The sequence below is a fragment of the Nyctereutes procyonoides genome, unplaced genomic scaffold (genome assembly GCF_905146905.1).
Source record: "Nyctereutes procyonoides isolate TBG_1078 unplaced genomic scaffold, NYPRO_anot_genome, whole genome shotgun sequence".
Classification (NCBI taxonomy): Eukaryota; Metazoa; Chordata; class Mammalia; order Carnivora; family Canidae; genus Nyctereutes; species Nyctereutes procyonoides.
Window position 1 is genome coordinate 5,581,398 of NW_026575141.1, and position 24,518 is coordinate 5,605,915.

Consider the following 24,518-nt stretch of genomic DNA (forward strand, 5'->3'; position numbering starts at 1 on the left):
GAATATATTCAACTGGAGTCCAGCCTGGTTGGTGTGGCTTAGGCACTCCCCACCCTCACCCTGGCACACTCACCTAGCTGCGTGCAGTCCAGGCTGCCCATTGCCAGGCTGTGGAAGATGTGGCTGCGCAGGCAGCAGGCCACATTGCTGTGTCACTCCAGGTCCTGGCTCATAAGCAGCAGCACCTGTGTAGGGTTTTAGCCACACAGAGAGAGGGCATGCACCACCAGCAGGTGGGCAGCCAGTGTCCTGGTCTCCCACAGTGACACCAGCATGCAGGCAGCCTGCCCCAGGCTCCAGTACGGGCACTCTCCACAACCAGCACACGGAAGCCACAGACCAGGTAGAGCTGCAGGTACCTGTCCCAGCCAGGGGAGAAGCAGCAGCTGGCGGAGGCCCAGCGACCCTGGTGAAAGGAGCCCGAGAGCTGGCAGGCAGCAGTAGGGCAGTGACCAGCCCACCCTGGAGGACAGATTGAGGAGTGGTGGGTAGCGCTCAATTCTGGCCCCACCTTTCCCCCCACATCTGCAGGCGGAGAGCAGGGGCCCTCAGGTGGCTTGACCCAGTAGCTCAGGAGGGGCCAGACTGGTCCTCTGAAGGCTCTTTGAGCTTCTGTGGTTCCAGTGCTGATCAGGAAATGGGTGGGCAGCCAGCCCGGAACGGGGTCAGCACCCCAGCTGTGTACGACTCAGCCACCCTCAGTTCCCCCTCCATGCCACCTCCTTACATCCGGGAGTGGGCTCTAGAGAGGAAGAGGAGCCAGCCACAGGGAAAGGAGGGAGAGGCAGCTCCTTCCTCCACCCTCACACTAAGCTTTTTATTCCTTCAGGATTCCTCCTGGCTTGTAAGGGCCAGACTCTGATGCCAACCTCTCTGGGTCCATGCCTCACCCCCACTTTATACATAGCTCCCCCCTTATTAGGGGGCAATTTTGTGCACATCACCCCACACCCAGCAGTCCTCCACCTCCAGCTGAGCAGGACATCTGCTCAGAGGTAGGGCCAGGGTCAGAGCATGCAGCCCCTGGCAACACCTACCAGGCCCAGCTCCAAAACCCTGCTCCCCATACCTGTTGTCCTTAGGACAGGGCCCCTCATCTACAGGGTGAGCGAATCACCTTCACCAGCCTCCTTTACTTTCCTTCTGCTTCAGTTCCAGAGGGAAGATAGGCAGGATCAGGCACCCAAGAGACCTTGGTCCCAGCCTCCTGCTCCATCCCCTCTTAAGACCATTGGCAACAGTAGTCTCTGGGCTGAGAGCTAGGTGTCTGGCTCCCAAGTGAGCTGCACCCCCTAGCCCAGCTAGAGTCGGAGGGGATGCGTGTAGGTAACAGGGGGCTGTATTAGCCTGGGACAGGTAGAGTCCAGCCTTTCCCTCTCTGGGTGCCTTAGTTTCTCCACTTGTGATCCTCATTAGGGAAAGAAGATTATCTCACCCCCACCTCCACTCCAGCCATCTCAACAGCTTCCTGTCTTTTGACCCTGCACACGAGGTCCACTCCACCCTTCACCTTTCAGGGCAGGATCATCTCAGGGTGACCAAGGGCAGGTAGGGGCAGATGCCCAACCACTGAGACACCCAGGGGTCCCCGGAGCCACCCAGGTGTCCCAGGAGGAAAGCACTTTTTATGGTGGAGATGCTTGGGGGGAGGAGCACGGGCAGAGAGCGTTCTATTGCCTGGGGAAGCCGGAAATCCCAGGTCCGGGGACCTTAGGAGCAGTGTGGCACGGCATCCAGCAGGTGGCGCCAGGACCCGTCGACCTGGGAGACCCCGGGACCCTGGAGCGGGGCAGTTTCCTAGGCAACAGGCAGCCTTTCTGAAAGCCCTGCCCTTGGCAACCGTTCCCTGGTTGCTCGTGTCCACAGTAAAATTTGGCGTCTGAAGGACAGGAGGAGCACGGGAGTAAAATAATCTCTCAGAAAGCAGAGAAGCTGGGTGGGGGTGGGGAAAGGAGTCTAAAAGAGCTGCTTTCCGCAGCCATTTATTTAACCAAGCACCAGTCACTGTGGTAGGTGCATGGTATCCTCAGCAATCCCACAAGGTGGTAGTAGCACAAATTCTTTTATTACAGAGGGAGAAAATGAGTGCCAGAGAGATAGTGACTTCCCAAGTCACCAGATGATAAGAGGTGAGCTCAGTTAGGAAGCAGGGCCTGCCCAGACCTCCTCCCTTCCGTTCCACTTTGCCTCCTGGTGATGGGCATGGTCCCTCAGGGAAGCTGGTGTGAGGGGGTTGGGGTGAGGCCTGTTAGGGGACCAGGAACATTAGGCAGGGGTGAAGAGAGCCAGAGATGGACCTGCCCTTTGCAGCACGGCTACCTTTGCCTCACCTGCATGGGGCACCCCTCTGCTCAGGGTTCCCCTGACCTTGCACGGAGACTCCCCTCTGTTGGAGGACCACAGAGTTGGAGGTTGTGTGGACTTCCTAGGGAAACCAAAGACAGGCAAGCTGTCCAAGAAGGACGAAGCTGGAGCCCAGGACGGTGCAGGAATGGATTCCGTTTCAGCAGTTGTATAAAAAAGGCTGGCTTCCACTGAGTCAAGGGATAGATTTGGAGGATTCAAATTCAGTTCAAATATCTAATGTACTCTCACTCCATTGTGGTCTCGTTTACCTGGTTGCTCCACATGTCCATCAGGACATGAAACAGGATCTCATGATGAACATAACCATAAACATTTACCTATACATACCTAAGAACCAGGAGAGCAATCCAGTCGGAGCCTATGTCCAAAAGCGGGAGAAGACCAATGTCCCAGGTCGAAGACAGTCCGGCAAAGAGAGCAAATTCTCCCTTATTCAGCCTTTCTGTTCTATTCAGACCTTCAATAGATTGGATGAGGCCCACTCACGCTGGGGAAGGGAATCTGCTTTACTCATTCTACAGATTCAAATGTTAATCTCACCCAGAAACACCCTCACAGACACACCCAGAATAATGTTTGACTATCTGGGCACCCCATGGCCCAGTCAGGTAGGCACATAAAATTAACCATCAAACTTCCCCGCCATCATCCCACACCTGGTCCTCCTTCAATCTACCTCATTTCAAAAAATAGCAATTCCCTTCTTCTGGCTGCTGAGAAAAAAACGAAAACAAAAAATCGTGGAGCCCCCGCCTTGACTCCTCTTTCTCTCACATTCACGTTAAATCCATCAGCAAATCCTGTTGGCGAGCTTCCGTAATACATCATTGACACTTCTAGCGTCTCCCCCAGCAAAGGTGGTCCTAACCACCCCTTGTTTGCATCGGCTCCTGCAAGGAGCATCTAGCCCCAAATGTTGCCTCCCTACAGAGTCTTCTCAACATAACTGCCAGGGTCACTCTTTTAAAATGGAGGCCAGAGCATATCCTGCCTCTTCTCAAAACCCTCCAGTGGCTTCCCTGGGGTAAAAGTAAAGTCCAGTCTTTACTGTGGCCTACAAGGCCCTTCACGATCCAGCCACCCTATGTCAGACCTTGTTTTCCATCTGTTTCTCCCCACCAGTTCTGTTCTAGCCACGTCGGCCTCCTTGCTGTCCTCAAATGCTCCCACCAGGCCTGTTCCCTCTACTTCCCCCGGAGATCCACGTGGCTCACTCCTGCACTGCCCTCAGGTCTCTGCTCCAGGAGCACCTGGTTAGACAGACCTTCCCTGACCCCATGTCCAAAACAGCAGGCCTAGCTGTCCATCCCTATCTCTATCCCTAGCACTTTTCCTGTTTTGTTGTTTTCCAGAACACATCACAAACATACTCTCTGCTTATGTGTATATGGTCTGTTTTCCTTTGTGATGTCTTCATCATGGAAAACTGTTGCTCTGAAGTACCTGTTGAATAGATTGAATAAAATTGTAGAACACACATACTGTACGCCGCTGAGTACTGCAAGCAGAGGATGCACAGATCGGGTTTACTCTATGTGGGGCACTGTGTTTCGTGCATTATGTCATTTAATACAGCCCCATGTGGTAGGGACTTACTATCAACCTCATTTCCGGAAGAGAAAGCAGGCTCAGAGAGGCAAAGTGATTTGCCCCAGGCTACCCACCCAGTTACTCGACCACTGAGCCAATTGTGATCCTACCATTTGCTCTCTAGCCCCAAATTCCCTACCCCTCCCTCTCTCTTAGGAGATCCCAAGAGAGCCCAGGGGCACAGAAAGGAAAAAGAGGAGAGGAAAGGAATGCTCATGCCCCTCAGGAGAGAAGTAGAGCAGGATAGAGCTGGTGGGGCCCTGGGTGACAGGGCACCTCGCCAGCCCCTGCTCGCCTCCTCCCTCCACTCGTGTGGCCTCTACAGCCCCAGGGCTGATTGGGCTCCCTCCCCTGGCACCAGCCTTCTTTGCCACACCCCCGCCCTTGCCTGGGGCCTGGCTACACAGGGATCCCTTTCTGGCCCAGTGAGGCATGTAACCCCGGGCTGACAGGCGTCCGGATGCCAGGGCAGCTGTGGCTGGCCAAGGGTGAGGTCACGGGCTGAGCACTCCATGCCCGGCCCTCCTCTCTCATCAGAGGCTCACTCCTTGCCCTGCCCCGCTGCAAAATCCCCCTCCAAACTCCCTCCTGCGCCACAGCTTTGCCCCTGGGGGCTCGGGCCTCTCCTGGCAAGGCTTTAGTGTATTAGTTTACTGTTGCTGCTGTAACAAATTACCACAAACAACAGCAGCTTAAAGCAACACACATTGATTATCTTACATTTCTGGAGGTTGGAAATCTAAACTAGATCTTCCAGTCTGTGCCCCTTCTGGAGAGGGGCTGAAGAGGACAATCCTTTATCTTGTCCAGCAGAATTCTAGAGGCCGCCTGAATTCTTCGGCTGGTGGCAACTTCCTCCATCTTCAAAGCCAGCAGCTCAGCATCTTCTAATCTCCCTGCCTCTCTGACCTCTGCTTCCATTTTCACATCTGCTCTAACTCTGACCCTCCTACCTCCCTCTTATAAGAACTCTAATGATTATAGTGACCCACAAGGATAATCTCCCCACCTCAAACTCTTACCACAGTCACACTTGCAAGGCCCCCTTTGCCGTGAAAGGCATATTCACAGATTCTAGAGATTAGGATGTGGACATGTTTGGAGGGCCATTATTCAACATTCTAGGATCCAGCTAGGATGCTCACTTCCTCCATAACTACGGGGATATTTACAGCACATTTACCATGAGCCTCAATCTACTCCATGCTAAACACCATCAATATTATCTCACACCATTCCTCTGAGGTCGGCATGGGTTCCCACTGTAAAGTGAAGAGCCTGGTCAGCTCCAGATCCTTTGGCTGGCCTCGATCCCAAGGCTGCCTCCTCAGACTGGAAATGAGCCCCTCCCTCCTGGAAGCCCTCTGCTTTGGCTCCAAGTCCCTGGGGTTTGCATCCTGATCTGGCCTGAGGCAGGGGTTGTGTCAGTCCTCAGGGCCCTGGTGTGGGACAGAAGAAAAGGTACCTGGGCAACGTTGAAATAGAAGGAGAGATCATATTTGTGGACTAGGGTTCAGGGATGGGCTCTGGAGGATCTATGACCGCCTCCTCCTGTGTGTGCAAAGTGGTGTGTCTGTCGTTCTTCTGGGCAGAGGGAGCAGAATGTCCCAGATTCTCAGAAGGATCAAGAAGGCCTGCTGGAGGGTCTGCTCCCATCCCCCTTACCTAGGCTTCCTTCTCTGAACCAGCCCGTCACCTGAGTTCACTCAGCACCAGGGGCCATGGCCAGGGGAGGCTGTGATGAGGTGTTGGGATGAAGGGCTTGTCAATGGAGCACACTGAACAGCATGGTTCTAGAGGATCCACCTTCATCCCCTTCTTCTTCATCATCCATTCAATGATTCCACATTTTTTAGTTCTTACAATGTATCATTGTCTGCCCTCCCCCCCATCCTACCAACACTACCCCCACCCCCGCCCCACCTCCCCACACACTGGCTGTGAGGACACTTTCCTGCTCTTGGCAGAGTCTAGTCCTTCAGGGAGGAGCACGGTCTTCCCCAGGGGGCCGGGAGGAAGCAGGCTTTCCTCACCTCTGGTTCTCCATATCACCTTCCAAGCTCCTGCCTGCCTTCAATCTCCCAGTGGCCCCACCTTCCAAGCTTTTCCTGTCATTGCCCTTGCAGACATGACTTCACCCTCCTATCAGCAGTGGTCAGGCCCTGAGAGAAGGGGTGGAACATTCTTCATGGCTCTGCCCAAGACAGGACTGGAACACAGGTCTCCTGGTTCCCAAGTAAGACCGCTTCAGACACATGGTTAGTATTTCAGAATCGGGGATAGAGTGTGATGAATAGCTTATTTCAAACCTTGTAAAACAAGAAGTGTGTTTTGAGCAATCTGCTCCAATAGCGGAAGCAGTAGGATTTCTGGTTTGCCCTCTTCGCCTGCGCCCTTCTTGGAAAGGTTTTAGAGAGGAGTTCTTCCAGTTTTCCTCCCACGGGCAGCTGATCAAGGGCTAAGCTTGCAGAGGGAGCAGGGTGCAGAGTGCAGAAACATGTAGAACACAGCCAGGGTACCCACAGCCTGCATCCCAATAGTGAACTCCCCACTCAGTGTCCAGGAGAAGGTCCCCTCCTTCATTCCCTGCCCAGCCCAGGCCCTCTGGGAGGTGGGGTAGATTTAAGTGTCCCCAGCATCAATGCTGCCATTTAGTGATCCTGCCATTTACATAACCAAGGCATCGAGTCTCAGGAAACAAGGAGGAAGGCTGAGATGAGGAGCAAAGATTGCTTTGGTGGTAGGGAGGAGGGAGGCCCGCCAAGGAGAACTAGGGGAATGGAACCTGTGCTGAGGCAGCCGGCTTCTCCTCTGGCGGAAGGGGGGTGCCCCCTCCATTGACACCCTGACTAGGCCTCACAGGGGTGCCAACGTAGCAGCTCTGTTGTTGTGGTCCATCAGCCCTGCAGGCCCCTCTGGCTGCTCCTCTCTGTTCTCTGAGCCCTGAGAGGGATGGGGAGGGGAGGGTCATGGGCAGAAGCAGCTCAGGCTTGTGGGTATCCATTCCCCTGCTGCGGGGAAACAGCTGAGTTCTCAGGACACTTGTGGGAAGACTTCAAGCTGTCTAAAACCAAAGCCCAGCTGGGTTTGCTCCAACGCATTTGTGTGGGAGGAGGGGCTTGTAACAGAGCCCCCAGAGCCGCCAGTAGCCTTGGACCTGTCCCCCCATCTTGTGCCTGGGTGGTCCAGAGTAGGGGACCTCAGCTCTAAGCAGGGCGTGTGCTTTTTTACAGGGATGTGAGAACCAGGACACTTTTCCCTGGGGCCCGCTCTGCCCTATAAAACTTAAACAGATCAACCTTGCAGATGGCATCGCAGCTCCTACCAGCCCCAACCTCTTTACCTCTACCTGCTGGCTAGCCGCTGGTAGGAATCCTCTTCCCCTAGCCACTCTTGTCCCCCACTTGTCCCCACCATGCTCCTGTTCCCCTAGCCCCCACCAATCACTTCTGTCCACTGCCCCCCAACTTCACCATCTCCTCTATTCCCTGCAGTGCTTTGTCACACCTGGAACCATAACATAGTAACATGGTAGTAAACACTTTTATGGTATTTCTGTGTTCAAAGCACTTCATACATCCTAATTAATTTAGTGGTCTCAGTAAGTCTATGAAGCGAGGATGATTATTACCCCCAATTTACAAATGAGGAATCTGATATGCTGGAAAATGATAAGGTGTGACTTAAGTCTAAGGGCTGCAGAACCAGGGAGATAGAAACCCACCAAGCAGACACTTGGGAACAGCTGTCATTGTCAAAAGATTAAAGCGAGGTTTTTTTTTTTAATTACAAAATAACCTGTGCCAAAGACCTCCCTGACCTCTGCCCTATCCACCCTAAACCCCAAGAACTAAAGACACAAAGAGATGAAATGCAGGGATTCACTGGAGGGACCCTTGGCTAGCCTACCCCAGCGCCCCCCACCCTAGGAGCCAGCAGCAGGAAGGACAAAGGACAGGAGATCAGAGCAAGGTAGGGCTCCTTGGTCCCCATGTCTGTTCCTCAGGCCTCCTTCCCCTTACTACTCTGCTTCTGGCCCACTTCCATTTTTCTTCATCACCTGCAGGCACTGGCCTTCTGGATGCTGGGAGGATGCCCTGACCTCCCCGGGGAGGACTGCCCCACAGAGCTTCTATGTAAGGTTTCACCCCATTTGTGTGCATTCCCAAACAAGGCTGAGGAGCAAGGATAATCTAACTGAGAAAGAAAAGGATGGTCTCATACTTGGCGGAGACTTCCTGGAGAAGGGATGCTGGCTGAGCAGAGCCCCTGGCTCTTGGGTGGCTTTAGCTACTCTGAAAATTTACAAGAACCTTTTCTGGAAATGTCTGTGAGCAAGGTCACAAGGGAGTCCTAGGAAATTCAGAGCCCACTGCAGTGAGGCTGGGGTGTCCACCGTCCCTCGGAGCTCTATGCTCTCTGCTTCCGAGCTCGCTCCTATCTCCTCCCAGGAATATGGCAAAGGGGAACACCTCCCTAGCAGGCAGAGGGGCCCAGAGGGGAGGACAGTAGCTTTATTGCAAGTGGTCAAGACAAGGTCAAGTACATGTAAGAATTGGGGCAGGCTCACCTAGACAATTCCAACCTGCGGTTCCAAAGGAGGTACACTGGCATCAAAAATCTTGGTGATGACAGCTGTCAATGTGTCTTCTGACTTAGTCCCCAGGCTCCAATCTGAAGTGGCATCCCTCTACACATGGTGCACAGCTGACATCTTGGGGTCCCCCTTCACTGTCTTCCAAGGCAGCCCTTTTGCCTCTCTCCTGTGGATCTCCTCTGTTTTGCACCCCACGTTTTCGGCTTTCTTGGTTTACTTCCTGGTTTTGCTAAAATACTTTCTCTAGTACCTTTTCCAGAAACTGTGCAAGGGAGGTAGATATTTTGAAATTTTATACATCTGGAAATGGATATATCCTATCTTTTGACCTGACTGATAGCTTGGAGGGGTATGGATTCTAGTTTGAAGGTACATTTTCTTCAGCATTTTGAAAGCATTGCTTTTGACTTCTGTTGTTGCTGTTGAGAAATCCAAAGCCTTTCTGGTACCTAATCCTTTGTATGTTACTTGGTTTTGGAAAATTCTAGACACTTTTCTTTAATTTGCCTTGATGTGAGTTTGTTGTTGTCTAAAGTGCTGGGTCCTAGTGGACACGCTTTTAATGATCTGACAACTCATGTCCTTCTGTTCTGGAAAATTTCCTCAAATTAGTTCAGTGAGGATTTCTTTCTTTCTTTCTTTTTATTTTCTTTCTTCCTTCCTTTCTTTCTTTTCTTTGGTTCTTTCTTTCTTATTGGAGCTTCTTTTAATTTAGTGTTGAACTCATGCAGCTGTCCTCAAATGTTTTTATCTTTTGTCTTCTATATTTTGTTAGTATGGTTGCTTTATTTCCTAGGGGATTTAATCAGCTTTATTTTCCCATCTTTTTACTGATGTTTTGTTTCTGCTGTCATGATTTTATTTTTCAAGACATTAATTCTTGCTGTTGCTATGTTCTGGTTGTCCCTTTGTATAGCATCTTGCTCTTGTTTTATGGATGCACTGTCTTATCTCTCTAATATTAACAATTTAATAAACAGTGTTTCCCCATTGAGAACGATATTTGCTGTGCTAGTACTATGTGGAATAGGAGTAGTGAGAGTGGACATCCCTGTCATGTAAAAAACACCTTTTTAAACACTTGCTTCTCTCTCTGTATAAACTGTTTCCTGCAAGTGACTTTTCTTATTGTTTGTTTTCTCAATTTGCGTTGAAAATTTCCTGGATGTCTGGTAATCTTTGGCCATGATTAAGGTTGTGGAGGGTGAGAGGGCTAGTCAAAAACCCTGAGCCAATTCACAGGCTGGATTCACCACTGTAGGGTGATCTAGTTGGGTTGTTTGGAAGGAAACCTCTATGTCAGTATCTTTAGGTCTTTCCTCGGGCTAGTGAAATACCCCAGTGTAGAGTCTTCCAGTTTTCTGCCTAAAGGGCAAAGGTCCTACTCCCAGCTCTTTGGGAGCCCAACAGTAGGAGAAGGCTAGGGGCCTCTGGTCTCTTAATCTCCTGGTTTCCAGTATTTTCAGTATGGCATCTCGGTTCACAACGGCGTTCAAAGCTTCTCCAATCCATATACCCTCTATCTTACCTTCCTTCAGAGAAAATCTTCCAGACCCTGGCTGGGATAGGCAAGGGACTTGAAGCCCACTGGCTTGGAGTTAGGGAAGGTCCAGGGATCTAACTGCTTTTCCATCCTGGCCCTTACTTTAGCAAACCTATTCCACAGCTCCAGAGGGACCTTAGCTTGCCAGTTTCTGTGTCTTCTGAGAACCTTGCAATGTAAATCAAATTGGCTCTCCATTTTCCCCACTGCCAGCTGAGATGTCTTTTTCCTCAGGGCTGATAAGTCAGTAACCATATGGCTGTCTGCCATCCTGCTTCAAAAATTCTGTGGCTGTTGTCTGTTTTCCTGTTCTTTCCATCCCTGAGGATTTATCTCGTGATTTAAAAATCTCTTTATTGAAGTTTTAGTGGGGTTTTGGGAGGGACTGAAATTAGATATATGCATTTAATCACCATCTTAACCCAGAACCCTAACTTCCCTTTTCAATATATTTTTTAAAATATAATTCCTGGGAATAACCCTACTTGGTCATGGAAGATTGCTGTTTTAATGTACTGGGGTATGTTTATTTCTGTCTTTCCATTTAGAAGTCTTTAAGTGAACACGATTAGCAGGAAATGAACCTTTCTATGAGGAGGATTCAAGGGAAATGTCTCTAGCAGGATAACTTTTACTAAGTATATGAAAGAAAACCAGAGGCTGGATCCCAGTATGTAGCCTTCAGGAAGCCCCTAATGGATTTGGGGGAATTCCCTACTGGAAGAGGGATCCTATAGTAATCCCAGAGGGTGCATCCAGGGAATGCCCTTTGCAATGTTTTGTTTAGGGACCCAGAATAAAACCAGACTTCATCACTGACATTCCCTGGAGAGGAAGTCAGTTGGTTGCCTGGTTGAAGGAATTCTGTGATTAAAAAAAAAAAAAAAAGGGTGAGTCCTAGACACCTTTCTGTGGGCAACTCATTGCCCACGTGGAGCCCATAATTATTATTATTATTATTATTATTATTATTATTATTATTATTATTGTTATTCACTTAGCTGATATTCACTGAGCACCTACCCAGGGCATCGCTTTATGACTGTGAGCTCTCTGACTGAGACAGAACTTGCCCTCAGTAACTCAATGAGCAGCACCCCCCAACCTTAGAACTCAGCAAGAGAGGGGGAAATGGAAAGGGGGCCAGAGTCACATCCAAGGCCATAACGCAGTGACAGTAATTTTTCTCTCTGTGGCTTGTGATGAAAGAGTAAGAGAGGATATTCCTAAAGTATTTAGCACAATGCTTGGCATACAATAGGATGTCTGATTTTGAGGGACAGCTTTATGTGTTACAGGGAATCTCCTGTTTTATGTTCTCCTGATACTTTTAAATACTAGCATTTTTGGAGGAACAGTTGAAGGGATTTAGAGACTGAAGATAACACAAACGAGCTGGAACTACTGAAATCAGTCACTAGGACACCCTAACAGGGTCCATAAAGTATCCACAGTGACCACCCTGCTCGTTTGTCATCTTTAACACTGGGTTAGCCTTGGCCTGGGCTCTCTTATATTCTTGAAGCTGCACACTCTTTGATTTCGCTGTTCTCTTCTCCTCTGTCATTGGAAATGCCTTTTAATCCACCTCTCACAGGCAGCTTAGGCTCACCATTCATTCTTCCTGGCAGACATTTCTGAAACTCTGAGTATTTTTGAGAGATCAGTTTTAGCCAAAAAAAAAAAAAAAAAAAAAAGTTACGCACCAATTGGCATTCTGCAGTTCACCTGTCAAGTGCTGCAGGCACTCCCGTGTAGCAGTACAACTGTTGAAAGCCACCCGGGTGTGGAGAGGGCAGCAGATAGAGCACAGTCTCTGCCAAGCTGCGGAATCTGTGTAATGGGCAACTTCGATACTTTTCTGAGCCTTAATTTACCTGCCTATGAAATGGGGACACCCACAGGCTTGCGGTGAGGATTGACGAGACATCACACCTCCACTCACGGCTTATACGCGCAGGGGTGGTTCTTGCCTGGGTGCCGGCCCGGGGCAGGCTGCCGTGGGCGCGCGCGGGGCTCCGGCCCGCGGCCGAGTGTTCCCCGGGGAAGCCGGGCGCGCGGCTGCGTGCGGTGGGCCGCCGGGGAGAGCGCGGCCGTCGGCGCGGGGCTGCGAGCGACATGCCCGCCCCCGCGGCCGAGTGGCGGCGCGCGGTGGACGAGCGCGCGTCGGGGCGCGGGGCACAGAGGCGGCGGCGCTGGGCGCTGCGGTGCGCGCCCGCGTGGCGGCCCGGGCGGGGGGCGGGGGCGGGGGCGGGGCGGGGAGGGGAGCGGGCGGGCGGGCGGGAGGGAGGGCGCGCGCGAGGGAGGCGGGCGGGAGGAGGGCGGGCGGGCGGTCAGAGCGCGGCTGCCGCGGAGCCCGGCGCGGGCGGCTCTGCCGGGGAGCGGGGCTCGCAGCCTGGAGGCGGCGCCGCGGGGAGGGAGCGCGGGGCGGCGAGCCGGACCGGGCGGGCCCGGGGGACAGCGCTGCGGGCCGCGGGCCGGGCCACACCGGGGGCAGCGTGGCGGCGTAGCCGCGGTCGCCGGGACGTGCCGAGGGGCGTCGGGCGCGACCCAGAGGACCGGCGAGACTCGGCGCAGCGTGGAGCGGCTGGGCGCCCGGGCCGCCGCGACCTCCGGTCCTCGGGGGACTCGGCAGCGGAGACCCGCCTGCGGGAGGGAGCCGGAGGAGCAGGTCGGCGGGTCCGGGCAGGGGGAGAGGGCGAGGAGAGCCGGCGCCGGCGGGCGGGCGAGCGGGTGGGTGTGTGGAGGGACGAGGTGTGTGATGTCTGTACGGAGTGTGTGGATGTGTGCGTGCCTCTCTGTGTGACTGTATATGCTGTGCGTGTCTGCGAGGGGCGTGTGTGTGTGTGTGTGTGTGTGTGTGTGGAGAGAGGGAAGGTTGGGAGCTCATGGAGCTTGGGTCTGAACCCGTGTAACAGGGAGGGCATTCGGCAGAATCGGGTGTGTGTGTGCGTGTACACGTGTGTGTGCAGGGTGAGTGGGTGAGTGTGTCACGGGAGCTAGGTGTGGCCATGTGTGTGATGTAAGGGTGCCGGGTGCACGTGTGTCCCTGGCGTACCCTCCCCTTCCCCCACCAGATGTGTGTGCGTGGAGGGGGTGTTGGGAGGAAGGTCGGACTCCACTGCAGCAGCCCCTTGCCCGGCTTGCCCGCCTTGCCCGCCTGGCCATCTTCCCCGGGAAGCCAGAGCCGGCCAAGGTGCCCCTCCCCCAAACACTTCTAGGGTTAAGGGAAAGGGAGCAGGCCAAGCCCCTCGAAAGAGGGGACAGGCTGAAGGGATCGCTTCTGCCAGACCAGGGCCCCCTGCTTCTCTGGCGGGAGCCTGGCTGCCTTCCCCAGCTCGCCAGATCATCCAGCCCTGGGCTTTGCCCCTCCCAGGGCCCCGTGTTCTCTGGGCTCTGAGTGAGAGACAGTGCCAACACCTTAGCTTAGGGCCCCAGGTGGGCATGGAAGCAGGTTGAGACTCCTCTGTGAGGGTTTGCTTGTTCCCAATTGTATTAGCAGAAGGGGGCTTGGCACATAGTAGGCCTCAATAAATATCTGAGAGTGGACTGGAGGACAGGAGAGAGGGAGGAAAGGGATCTGAGTCTGGGAATCAGCTATCAGGTGAGGATGAGGGCAGCTGGTTGCCATCAGAGCGCAGTCTGGTAGGGGAGCAGGGCTTTAGGGGGAGGGGGGGGAACCCACAGGAGAGAGATCTGTTCTGGGGCCTGAATGGAGGAAGTAGCTGGCAACTCTCCTTGGGCAGAGCCCTTTGCATCCTGCCCCCCACCACCTGCTTCTCTGTGACCAGCAGCCTCTCTCAGGGGGCATCTGGTCTCAGGCAGCCAGGGCTCATAGCGCACCTCTCCTCTCTCCAGGACCTTCAAGTTCAAAAGGTGCTGAAGAACTGAGCCCCTGCCCACTGAGGCCACCCGAGGCCAGGTGGGGCCATGGCAGGGCATAGCTGTCTGGGGCTGGGGCTGTTCTGCTGGGTCCTGCTTGCTGTTCCAGTGGGGCCCCAGCCCGCCTCCTCCGTCACAGGTGTCCCTCTCACCACTCTGACCCCACCACCTCAGAGTGAGGCCTCTATGCTGTCTCTCAACCTGGGACTTAACTTCAAATTCCACCTTCGGGGACCTGCTGCTGCCTGGGCGCTCCCTGTCACAGAGACCCAGCCGCTCTCTTCTGGGCCCAGCCGGGAGCCTGAGGAAGAGGTGGCCAGTGGGCTGAGGACTGATCCCTTTTGGGAACTGCTAGTGGGCTCCCTTGGGAACTCCCCCCCAGAGTGGGGATCTGCTGAAGGCAGCTCTACTCCCTGGACCTCCTCCCTGTCTCCAGAGTCCACATCCCCCATCTCTGGGCCCACTGACCGGCCCACTGCTCCCTATCAGCCCAGGATGGGCACCGTGACCTGGAACACTGCTCTGACAGCTACGGCACCTCCATCCAGTGCTCCCAGGCTCCGCCAGAGCGAGCTGGAGCTGAAGTTTGACATGGCGCTGAGAGCAGGTGCGGCCCCCACACTGGGGCATCGAACGCTGCCCCTGCTGCCCAGCCTGCGGGCCAGTCTGGCAGAGATTGCCGGGCGCCTGGGACCCTTTGGTGAGTACCCACCCCATCTGGAGGAGAGCCCCTGCTGCAAAGCCTGGCAGGTAGGAGGAAGCTTCAGCCTGGGCTCCTTTTGCAGGGTTCTTTGGCACTACTCTGTCCCCACTGCGGAACCTCTCAGGCCCAAGCCCCTTAGGCCCAACTCCATCCCCAAGCTCTGCCTCTCAGGTTTCAGATTCTCCAGGTGAGTGTTTATTTCATTGCAACCAACACTTAGGGAATACTTCTACGTGCCAGGCACTGTGCTTTGGGCCTAATCAGCAACACCCCCCCCCCTTTTTTTGACTCTTTGTTGCTTCTCCTAGGGCCTGGGACACGGGCCACTGCTCCCGTAGGGGAAATGCCCTGTTTGCCATATGGAGTTTGGTTCGGTCCTAGTAGCTTACCTCCAAGGGTACATGTGGCTACAATTCCTGTTTGGTATATAATGGCTCCCTTAGCATAAGCTCTGGGGGAAGGACAGGATTTTCTCCAAAGTCCCAGAAGCCAAGGCTGGCTGGTAGGATGGCACTTGAACCCTACATGCTCCCTTTGCAGGGTTCTTTGGCACCACTCTGTCCCCACCCCCCATCCCCCTGGAGAGAAAGCTCCCAAGCTCAGGCCCGTTGGACCCAGCCGCTTCCCTAAACTCTGCCACGATGGCAACAGCATCAGTAGGTAAGTGTCCAATTCACTTGAACATGACATTTATTTAGCACTTACTGCATGCTAGCCACTCATCTGCGTTCTGGGACTTTTTTATTTCAATGTCATCATAGTCATCATCACCATTCTCTCCTTCGTCACCGTGGAGATATCTATTAACGGTCTGAGAACCAGTGTTGCTGGGGATAGTCCCACACAGAGTTAAGTAATGGTCCTCTGGGAGTTTTGTCATCCCAGGCAGAGCAGGATGTAGACAGATGTATCAGAGGCAGACAGATACAGGAGCTCCTTCATGGTTCCCACAGTCTCGGTACCAACTCCACCCTTCACGCCAGCCTGCCTGGCCTGCCTCTCCACCCCCTACTCCAACCTTGGGGCTCTCGCCTTTGCTGTGTGATATGACATGACATGTTGTCAACCTGAGCAGAGCTGGGCCCCTCATGGGAAGATGTGGAAGAGAAGACTGTGAGGAGATAGATGCCACCCTTATTCAAGGGAACGCTTCAGAATATGCACATAGACAAGCTGGTGGTGCAGAGGAAAGAGTAGGGGCTCTGGAATCTTGAGACTTGGTTCAGAATCCCAGCTCACTTCCTAACTGGCTGGGTGACCTTGGGCAAGTTATTGAACCTCTCTGACCCTGAATTTTCTCATATATCTAGGGTTTAATGATAGCACCTATTTTGTTATTGTGAAGGTTCCAGATAACACAAGCTCTTGGCAAGAGGCTGGGCATGAAGTTGAAGTTTATTAAAGAGTAGCTGTTAATCGTGGTTTTTTCCCTCCTGCATCCCAAATACACTTCCAGACCCTCCTGCTGGAGCACTGCACCCTTGGCCCCGAGATGTGATGGACATCACAACCCACATGGCAGAGTGCACACTCAGGGAGAGGCTGTGGGAGGGGAGGCCCAGGGAGCCATGGAGAGGGACCTCCAGGCCCAGCTTTAGTTCTGCAAAGCCTTTCCTGTTGCTGTGAATCCTCTTGGCCACTTCACAGTGGGAACCAGCTCCTCTAGCTTCTTCCAGTTCTAGACTTAACACAGAAACTGACTCTGGCTCACTCCCCATCAGTCGCTGCACTTTTGGGTCTGCGGGGATTGGGGAGGGGGGGGCTGCTGATCCCTCCCCATCCAGCCTAGTGTGTAGCAGTGGCAGGGTCTGCTGTAGGGTGGGAAGGGGCAGGCTCTGTGGCCCCAGGGGAAGGATGTTGGCTGGCGGTCTGTCAGCCTGGGTGACAGTGCTGGCCAGGCAGGTTTAATGAGTCTGGACAGTATCAGAGGAAGCCCAGCTTGCTGCCCTACCTCCTCCCCCCTCTCACTGATGGTTGCAGAAACTCAGCCTCTTCCTGGTTATTTCTCTCAGATAAACCCAGGAGGGCCAGAGGCTTCTTGGTGAGGTCAAGGGCCTTGCTCAAGCCAGCAGCGTGTGTAGGGAGTAGTGTTAAGCACTTAGGGGACAAAGTGAGGCTCTGTGTGTCTCCTCTAGGGTCTTTCTAACCTAGGTGTGGTTAAGCTTTGATTCTAGGGCTTCTCTTCTCTTGCATTAGGTTCCTTTCACCTTGGACAGAGCTAGTATTCAGCTGGTATACTCCAGGAGAAGTTGTGCAGGTTATTAACATATTGAAAGACTTTGAAACCAGTTGAGAAGTACCCACTGGCCTTCACCCCCTGAGCACTCCCCTCCACTCCCTGACCACCAGGGCTGATGTCTGTTCTGATTGGCTGCCATCTGTGGCATTTACAGTTGTTAAATATTTTGAATATCTGTTACCCTGACAAAGAGGATCAATCTTCCAGGATCCTAGAGGTGGGGGTTGGGAGAGGAATGGGGCCAGGCAGCTGAATGGGCTATAACTTCTACTGGGAGAGTGGCTTCCCAGGCCTTTGATCTGGGCAGCTGGTAGATAATCAGGCCTGACTTTCCAGAAATCTAGCAGGCCCCCCTCCCTGACTCCTCCCCAGCCAGCTGTGACCTCACCAATTACTAACATTGACATCCTATCTCCTTTCTTGCCCCTGAGGTCAAGAGGGGCCACAGGCCCAGAGTGGGACCACCTTGTAAGAGAAGGCTGCTCAAGAGAGGGATCCTAGGAACTCACTATCATCTGGGCTCTTCTTGGGGAGACTGAGGACTCCTTCTGGGGAAGCCTCAAGTAGGGAGATGGGATGAGGTCAAGCGGATTCTTCCAAGGCAGAAGCTGGGTCTTCTCTGCCTGTTTACACTCACAACATGGCCAGCCCTGGGTACACAGGGCATGCCTGCCTCCCCCCAGAAAGCAATGCTCCTACTTCAGAACTGCCCCCTCCGAGACCTGAGTTGTGCCTGAGGTCTACTTTGTCTATTTTCTGGTTTTAATTTTTTTTTTCTGGCTTAGAAATGTTAAAAATTTGCTCTAGTTGCCATAGTGCTTGGGGAAAGAGGTGAGAGATAATGTGTCTTGTGACCCTCAGGTAAGAAATGGAGCTGGAAGAAGGTAAGGTAGACCAGATCTCTGATAGCTGCAACTTGTCTGCTCAGTGAGCAAAGAGGAGGCTGTGAGGGGTGGCAGTCTGTCTGGCTCAGGCTGTGGAGTTCCTGGGCACGGTCCCATTGCCTTTCTGCAGAGCCTGCCAAAGTGGGGGAAAAGCCAAGCAAACTCATCCACTTTGCAGAAGTGGGTTGGGCAAGAGCATCTGAGGGGACAAAGGAATGAGGTTGATGGAGGGGGTACAAATATTTGATGCTGCTAATGTCAGATTGATACCCACTCCTGATCAACAAGCCATCCCAGCCAAATGATCCTTACTAAACTCATGGCTGTGTGTCTTCATTAGGTGTTCAGGGGTGGTTAGTCCATCCAAATGATGTTTTTTAAATAGGGTTCACAAAGTGAAATAATGTGTTGATGTTCACTCATTTGACTAAGGATATGCTAAGAGACAACAGACTTTTGTTGGTTAAATCAAGAACTAGTTTGAGGCCAGGAATAGTCACACTCACATGAACACAAACTGATGATTGATGGGTGATAAACATTAGCTGATAATGATGATACCAACAACAATCACATATCGAATGCTTATTATGCACCAGGCTCTCTGAAGAGCTTTGGACACATCATCCATTTATCCTCCTAACAGCCTTATGCAGTAGGTACTCTTCCCATTTCAGACTTGAGGAATGTGATGGAACGGGGACCAGGGCACATGCTGCTGTTCGCAGTAGGCAGCGAGCTGTGTATATTTAAATTTTTGGCTGCTCCCTCTCTGCTCTCCCCAGTTGTCTGATTTCTGTCTTCCCCCCTCTCTCTCCTGAGCCCCTTTCTGCCCCCCTCACTCCTTTTCCTTGTTCTTGGGATGGCTGTTTTGCACATTCCCAGTGTGAACTGGCACTAGCTGGGCATGCACCTGGGGTCTTCCTGTATTGTACAGCTGAGGCAAGGCGGGAGCATGGCCAGGCAGTTGGGGCAGGAGTCTGCCTGTCAGGAGACCCTCCCTTCCTCATTGTACATCTGCCTCCTGTGCACCTCCGCATCCTCCCCAGGGTGTCTCCATCCTTCACCACCATCTTCCTCCCTCCATACTTGTTTGCAGCTGCAGTTCTGCTGAGCTTGCTAGGTGGAGTAGGGAGAGGTTCAGCCTGAAACATCTTCCTTTGCTGCCTGGCCAGGGGAAGAATCCTTGGACTCTTTCTAGCTCTTTTCTGGCTCCAAGAAAGTAAATTAGGGATCTTGTTCCTCATCCTCTCTTCCTTGACTCCTCCCCCCCCCTTTTAAAAATATTCATTTATTTATTTTCAAGAGAGAGAGGGAGAGAGAGGGAGCAAGCATGCATGGAGGAGGGCAGAGGGAGAGACTGTCTTAAGCAGATTCCTCACTGAGCAAGAAGCTCAATCCCATGACCCCGAGATCGTGACCCAAGCCAAAACCAAGAGTCAGGCACTCAGCTGACTGAGCCACCCCAAGTGCCCTTTGACTTTACTTTCCCCGAGGGATGTGAGGAAGGTGTTGGAGCACAGAATGGGGCTGGGGGGCCTAAGTTAGCAAATCCTAGAGCACTCAAGGGGCTCACTCACTAAGATGGCATCTTATCCCACTATGCTCTCCCCAGTGGTTCCTTCCTGGGAATTCAAGGGTAGCCTTGAGACCCAGGGGAGTCCATTCCAATGTCACCTTCTGTACAGTGAATTGAGAACTAAAGGGGCATGCACCTTAAGAGCCTTAGACAAATGACTGAGTGACTGAGTCAGCACGGGGACCATGGCCATGGGTAAGCTAAAGGCTGGGGGTGTGGCAGACAGGAAGGCCAGTGAATAGGAAAGATTGTGTTCTCCTCAGATGCTGGGGTCAGGAGTGTCTTACCTCTACCCCCACTGCATGTATGCACATGTATGCAGAGGGGCTTTACCTAAAGAGACAGGGGGCAAGGGGTCCAGATGAAAAAGGGCAGGGGAAGCTTCTCCTACCACCAAGGTGGGAGTTGGGAGTCAGGGTTACAGAATAAGAGATAAGCAAACTAGCATTATGAAAAAGGTCTGGAACCATGAGAAGTGTCTCAGACCAATGCTCAGAGCTGGATTCTAGTGGCAGCTCTGCCAACTTGTGACCTTGGACAAGTCACTTTGTCTCTCTGTAGGGCCTCAGTGTTTTCACTGGGAAAATAAGGGGATTCATTTACTCAACGAGTATCTGCTCGGAGCCTCCTCTGAGCCAGGCACCATTTTAGGCGTGGAGATTCAGATGTGAGCAGAGCAAAAATCTTTGTTCTTAAGAAGCTTTCTTTCTGGTGGGAGGATTGAACTAGAGGGGCCTTCTCCAGTTCCTTCCAGTTGTAAAATTCTGTGGCCTCTTAAGAAAAAACCCTCTTCAGTAGAACCTCAGAGCGATGAAGGGAAATGAACAAAGCAGATAGCTAAGGGTGGGTCAGGGATGCCTCGAGGGATGAGAGCTGAAATTACTGAGGAGTTTGATGGAGTTTGAAGGCCGGCAGAAGGCAAGGGGCTGAGAGACCAGGTGAATCCCATATTTAAGACAAATGTGTCCTAGATGTTATGAAGGCTCTGACTGGCATACAGGCTACTGACCGTGGGGAAGTGAAGGGGAGGGCTGCACAATTGCCTCACACAAACGTTCTTTGCCCGCAGACCCCACCATCTCCACCTCTGGCCTGGATGAAGCCTCTCCTGCCAGCCTTGGGAAGCCTTCGGTGGAGCCAGAGTGCGGGTCAGGGTCCTGCAGCATTGGAGGACTGCCTGAAACCGAGGGGCAGCCTCCTGTGGCCCCGCTACCCCTCTTCTTCCTGACCCTGGAGGCCGACTGGGCGGAGGCCAGAGCTCGCTGGGGGCTGGCCTGGGAGGCCCACGTGTACGGGGTAGGCGCGCTTTTCGGCCTGGTGGCCCTGCTGGCGCTGCTGGCCCTAGCCCTCTTGCCCTGGCGCTGCCCGCCCGGCGCCCCCTGCCTGGCGCTGCTGGACCTGCTCCTGCTGTCGGCCGGGACCACGCGGGCCTTCCCGCTCTTCTACGACGCCTACGGCCACCGCGACCGGCTGCCCCCGCTCGCCTGGCTGCTGCTGCAGGACCTGCCGCTGCCCTGCCTGGCCGCCGGCCTGGGCCTGGCCTGCCTGCTGCTGGCCCGCCCGCGCGCGCCGCGGTGTCCCGCCGGGCTGGCCACGCTGCTGCTCCTGGGGCTGGGGCTGGCGGCCGCCGCCGCCGTGGGGAGCGCCGCCCACCGCCCGCTGCGGCCCCTGCGGCTGGCCTCCCGCGGGCTGCACGCCTTCCTCGCCGCCCTCCTCTCCGGGCTCCTGCTGGCGCTGTCCTGCTGGGGCGGCCGGCGGCGGCGGGCCGGAGCGCCCCTGGGAGGGTCTGGTTTCAAGGGCGCCACCCCCGTCCCGCAGGCGCGCAGCCCCTTCGCCCCGCGCGAGTCCTGGCGGCGCGCGGCCCGCACGGCCCCGGTGGCGGGCACTTTCGGGCTGCTGAGTGGAGCCCTGCAGGGCTACGAGGTGCTGCACGCCTTGGGCTATGGCGGCCAGCCTGGCCTGGAGGGACCCTGGCCCTGGTGGGCCTTCCAGCTAGGCCTGCGCTTGGGCGAGGTGGGCGTCGCGCTCCCGTTGGCGCTGCTGGGCCTCTACCCGGCGCTCAGCAGTCCCCGTGTGCCGCCGCGCTGCTGGGCCAAGCTCTTCCGCTTGTCCCCGGGCCACGCGGCCCCGCTGCTGCCCGGGGGCTGGGTCACCGGGCCTCCAGACAAGGAGCCCCTGGGTGGCGCCATCGCCCGTGGCGACGCGGAGCTGCTGCAGCTGTGCGCCCTGGCTGGGCCAGGCCCCGATCTCCTACTCCAGGGAGGCGGCTGCCGGGGCTTCGAAGGGGCAGGGGCGGCGGGAAACCCGGCCCCTTCTCCGGCCTCCTCCCCCTGCAGCGATTACACCGTGGACTTCCGCCCGCCCTCCCCAATCAACCTGCGGCGCAGCATTGAGGAGGCCCTCTGCAGCGAGGCCCTGCTCACGCCCGGCCTCTTCCAGGGCCCTGCCTTCGGGGAAGCCCTGCCTGGGCTCGGCCTCTACCGCACCACCTCGCTGGGGGCGAAGACGCGGGCTGGGCCCAGTGGGAGGTCTGAGGAGGCCCCTGGCTCCTCTGCGCCCCACGAGCTGCCCTCTCCCGGGGCCTGGCCCGCAGGCAGCAGCGCCTCTTCTGGCTCACTGTGCGGACTTTCGCGGGACAGCTCGTCCATGCTGCTGTGCTCCAGCCCGGACAGGCCTCCACGCTGTCCACTGGTCTGTGTCCTCAGTCCACCGCGGCCCTCAGGGCGCAGCCCTAGCCTCCCGGGCTCAGGCTCCTACCAGGCTCTGTCCCCACCCTCCCGTGACTCCCCAGAGCCCACTCCTGAGCTCCAGGCCGCAGAGGCTTTGCTGCAGGAGCAGTTCCTGGATGCCTGCCGACAGATCGATGAGCTGAGTGTGGGCAGTGACACCATAGACCTGTGAAGAGGCAGCCCCCTGGCTGCCCCAGCCTATGCCCCCTCCTGACGCCTGCTCTGCCCGAGACCTGCACACTGTAACCCTTCCCCAATCCTGCCTGGCTCAGATACCTCCCCCTGCTTCCTTCCCCATCCAGGGGTCCCTGGGTGGGTGGGTCAGCAGCCAGGTTTTGTTGATTGGGAGTCAGTGCCACCTCCTCTGGAGCCCTAGGTGCGGATCCCTCAGCTGCAATGCTAGGCTGGCAGGGGTCCCACTTTCCTTGGCATTCACCAGCAATAAAGTTCCAAGGTGCTCCACTCCTGACCACCACTCCCCATTCTGGTGCTGAGTGAGAGGGGCTGTCCTCAGAGGACCCTCAGACTGGCTTCAGTCCCCACACCCACCTCTGCCATGCCCAGGAATCCCATTACTGTGTGAGTGAGACTCCCTGTCCTCCACAGGGTCCTTCCCCATAGAAGGGTCCCCCATAGAAGGATCCATGGCCCATCGAGGAGACTCTACAGCAGTTGGGTGGGAGGTGAGCGCTTTCAGAGTTAATTTATCAATAAAATATTTTCAGAGAAAGGTCTGATCTTCTTGGAAAGGTTTAGATGAGTTAACAATAGCAGCAGTTCCATCAGAACTGAAAGACAAGCAGTGTTTGGGTGGGATGGCTTCATCTTAGACCCCAGTGACCTTCACTCCTGACTGTAAGAAGCCTTGTCCTACAGCTGGGATGAGCAAGGGCCCTGGGAGTGACCCCTTGAAAACACTCTGACTCTCTGGGAAGTGGCTTGTCAGAGATGAAAGAGGCCCTGAGAAGTGAGGCGGGAATGCTATAGTCTTTGGTGGAAATGTCTGCATCCCTAGGAGCCTGGCCGCAGGCTGGGGTGGATAGCTGGCTAGGGATGTGTTAGTAGTAAAGTCCTTCATGGAAACATTGATACACGTGTCAAGGGCTTGATTGCGTTGAGCTGGGATCCCCAGCAATCTCCCTGCCATGTTCCCCGGAGGAATTCACAGAGGACACTATCTGCTCTACCTACCAACAGGGCCTTTTCAAAAGGTTGGACTTAACAACCCTCTTATCCTGCACTCATCTCCCATAGGTGTAGATCCTCCCTGAAGAAAGGCCCCATCCTACCCACCAAAGCAGAACTGATAGTGCAGAGACCCAGGCACACCAGGCACTCTGTAACCTCTCCCTCGTCCAGAGCATTTGGCTCTGAGCTCTGTAGTGTGCATTTGCCACTTGGCTAAAATGCAGTAAGTTCAGAGAGGCACTAAAACAGGGTCATAGATGAGGTTTGAAAATGAAAATCTGGCAGTGCTCTGGCAGATGTCTTAACACATCACAGGGAAACCTATAGGGGCATAACATACCAGGCTCAAAGTGGAAAAACAGGAATAGGAGTGGTTTTGTCTCCGACTCTGCCGATCAGCTTCTGGGGATTTGAGAAGGGAGGCCGGGGAGTCAAGAGGAAAGCAGGCAGGGAGGCCGGGAGGGGTGGGCCCTCACCAGACCAGGCCCATGTGCCAGTGGGAGAATGAAAGCACCACTCTCCTTGCACCTGAAGATCTGTCTTGCCTGACAGGAATGTGCAGGGTCTCAGACCTCAGAAGGAGGAAGAGTCAGTGATGTTTGGGGAGAGTGAGGGTCATAGTAGGGAAGACCATGAGAAGCAGGTGGGACAGGCGCCGCTGAGGGATAGGATGAGAGTGGTTTTTGACTGTATCTCCATCACCTGGCTCAGCTTGGCTCAGAAATTCTTGCTGCATCGTCACTCTGGGCTGAGGCCCAGAGAGCTGCCAGCCTCCTAATTACAGGCATTTCTCATTGGTGTCGTTGTGGCTGTAGCACACCCAACATTGGAGCTGCTTTATACCATGGAAGGGGTGCTTGCTGCCTGGAAAAATTGCTCTTTTTCTTCCTCACCAAGCCTTCCATCTGCCTCTACTCACACCCAACTTCTTTTGGCCACCTCTTCCTCACTCAGATGCTTGCCAGCTGGCTCATTCATTCACTCTCCCCACCAGGGATCCTGGGGTTCATGCACACAGGCTCCAGCAGAGCAGTCCAAGCCCCACATACCCTCCCGAGTCAGTCTGTCAGTCCGTCTGTCTGTCATTCCTCCCCTCCCCCTCCACAGACACCCATTCACAAACTCCTTTACTGTCTGGAAGCTGTAGATGGGGCTGACGAGATGGGGTTGGGGAGGTGGACTACAGCTCAGTGTTCACCAGCTACAGCACTTTGGTT

The 24,518-nt window shown here is 54.5% G+C and overlaps 1 protein-coding gene across 2 annotated transcripts; it reads left to right on the plus strand.

Moving 5' to 3' along the window:
• The first annotated feature begins 13,824 nt into the window (after window positions 1-13,824).
• PRRT4 (proline rich transmembrane protein 4) lies at window positions 13,825-22,804 on the plus strand. Of its 2 annotated transcripts, none has more exons than XM_055307477.1 (4): window positions 13,825-14,679; window positions 14,765-14,869; window positions 15,223-15,342; window positions 20,454-22,804. In XM_055307477.1, the coding sequence occupies exons 1-4, from the start codon at window positions 14,028-14,030 to the stop codon at window positions 22,283-22,285; spliced, it is 2,709 nt and encodes a 902-aa protein (XP_055163452.1). In that variant the 5' UTR covers window positions 13,825-14,027; the 3' UTR covers window positions 22,286-22,804. The 2 variants fall into 2 exon arrangements, with proteins under 2 accessions (XP_055163452.1, XP_055163453.1); XM_055307478.1 differs by having other exon boundaries at window positions 21,721-22,804.
• The last annotated feature ends 1,714 nt before the right edge of the window (window positions 22,805-24,518 follow it).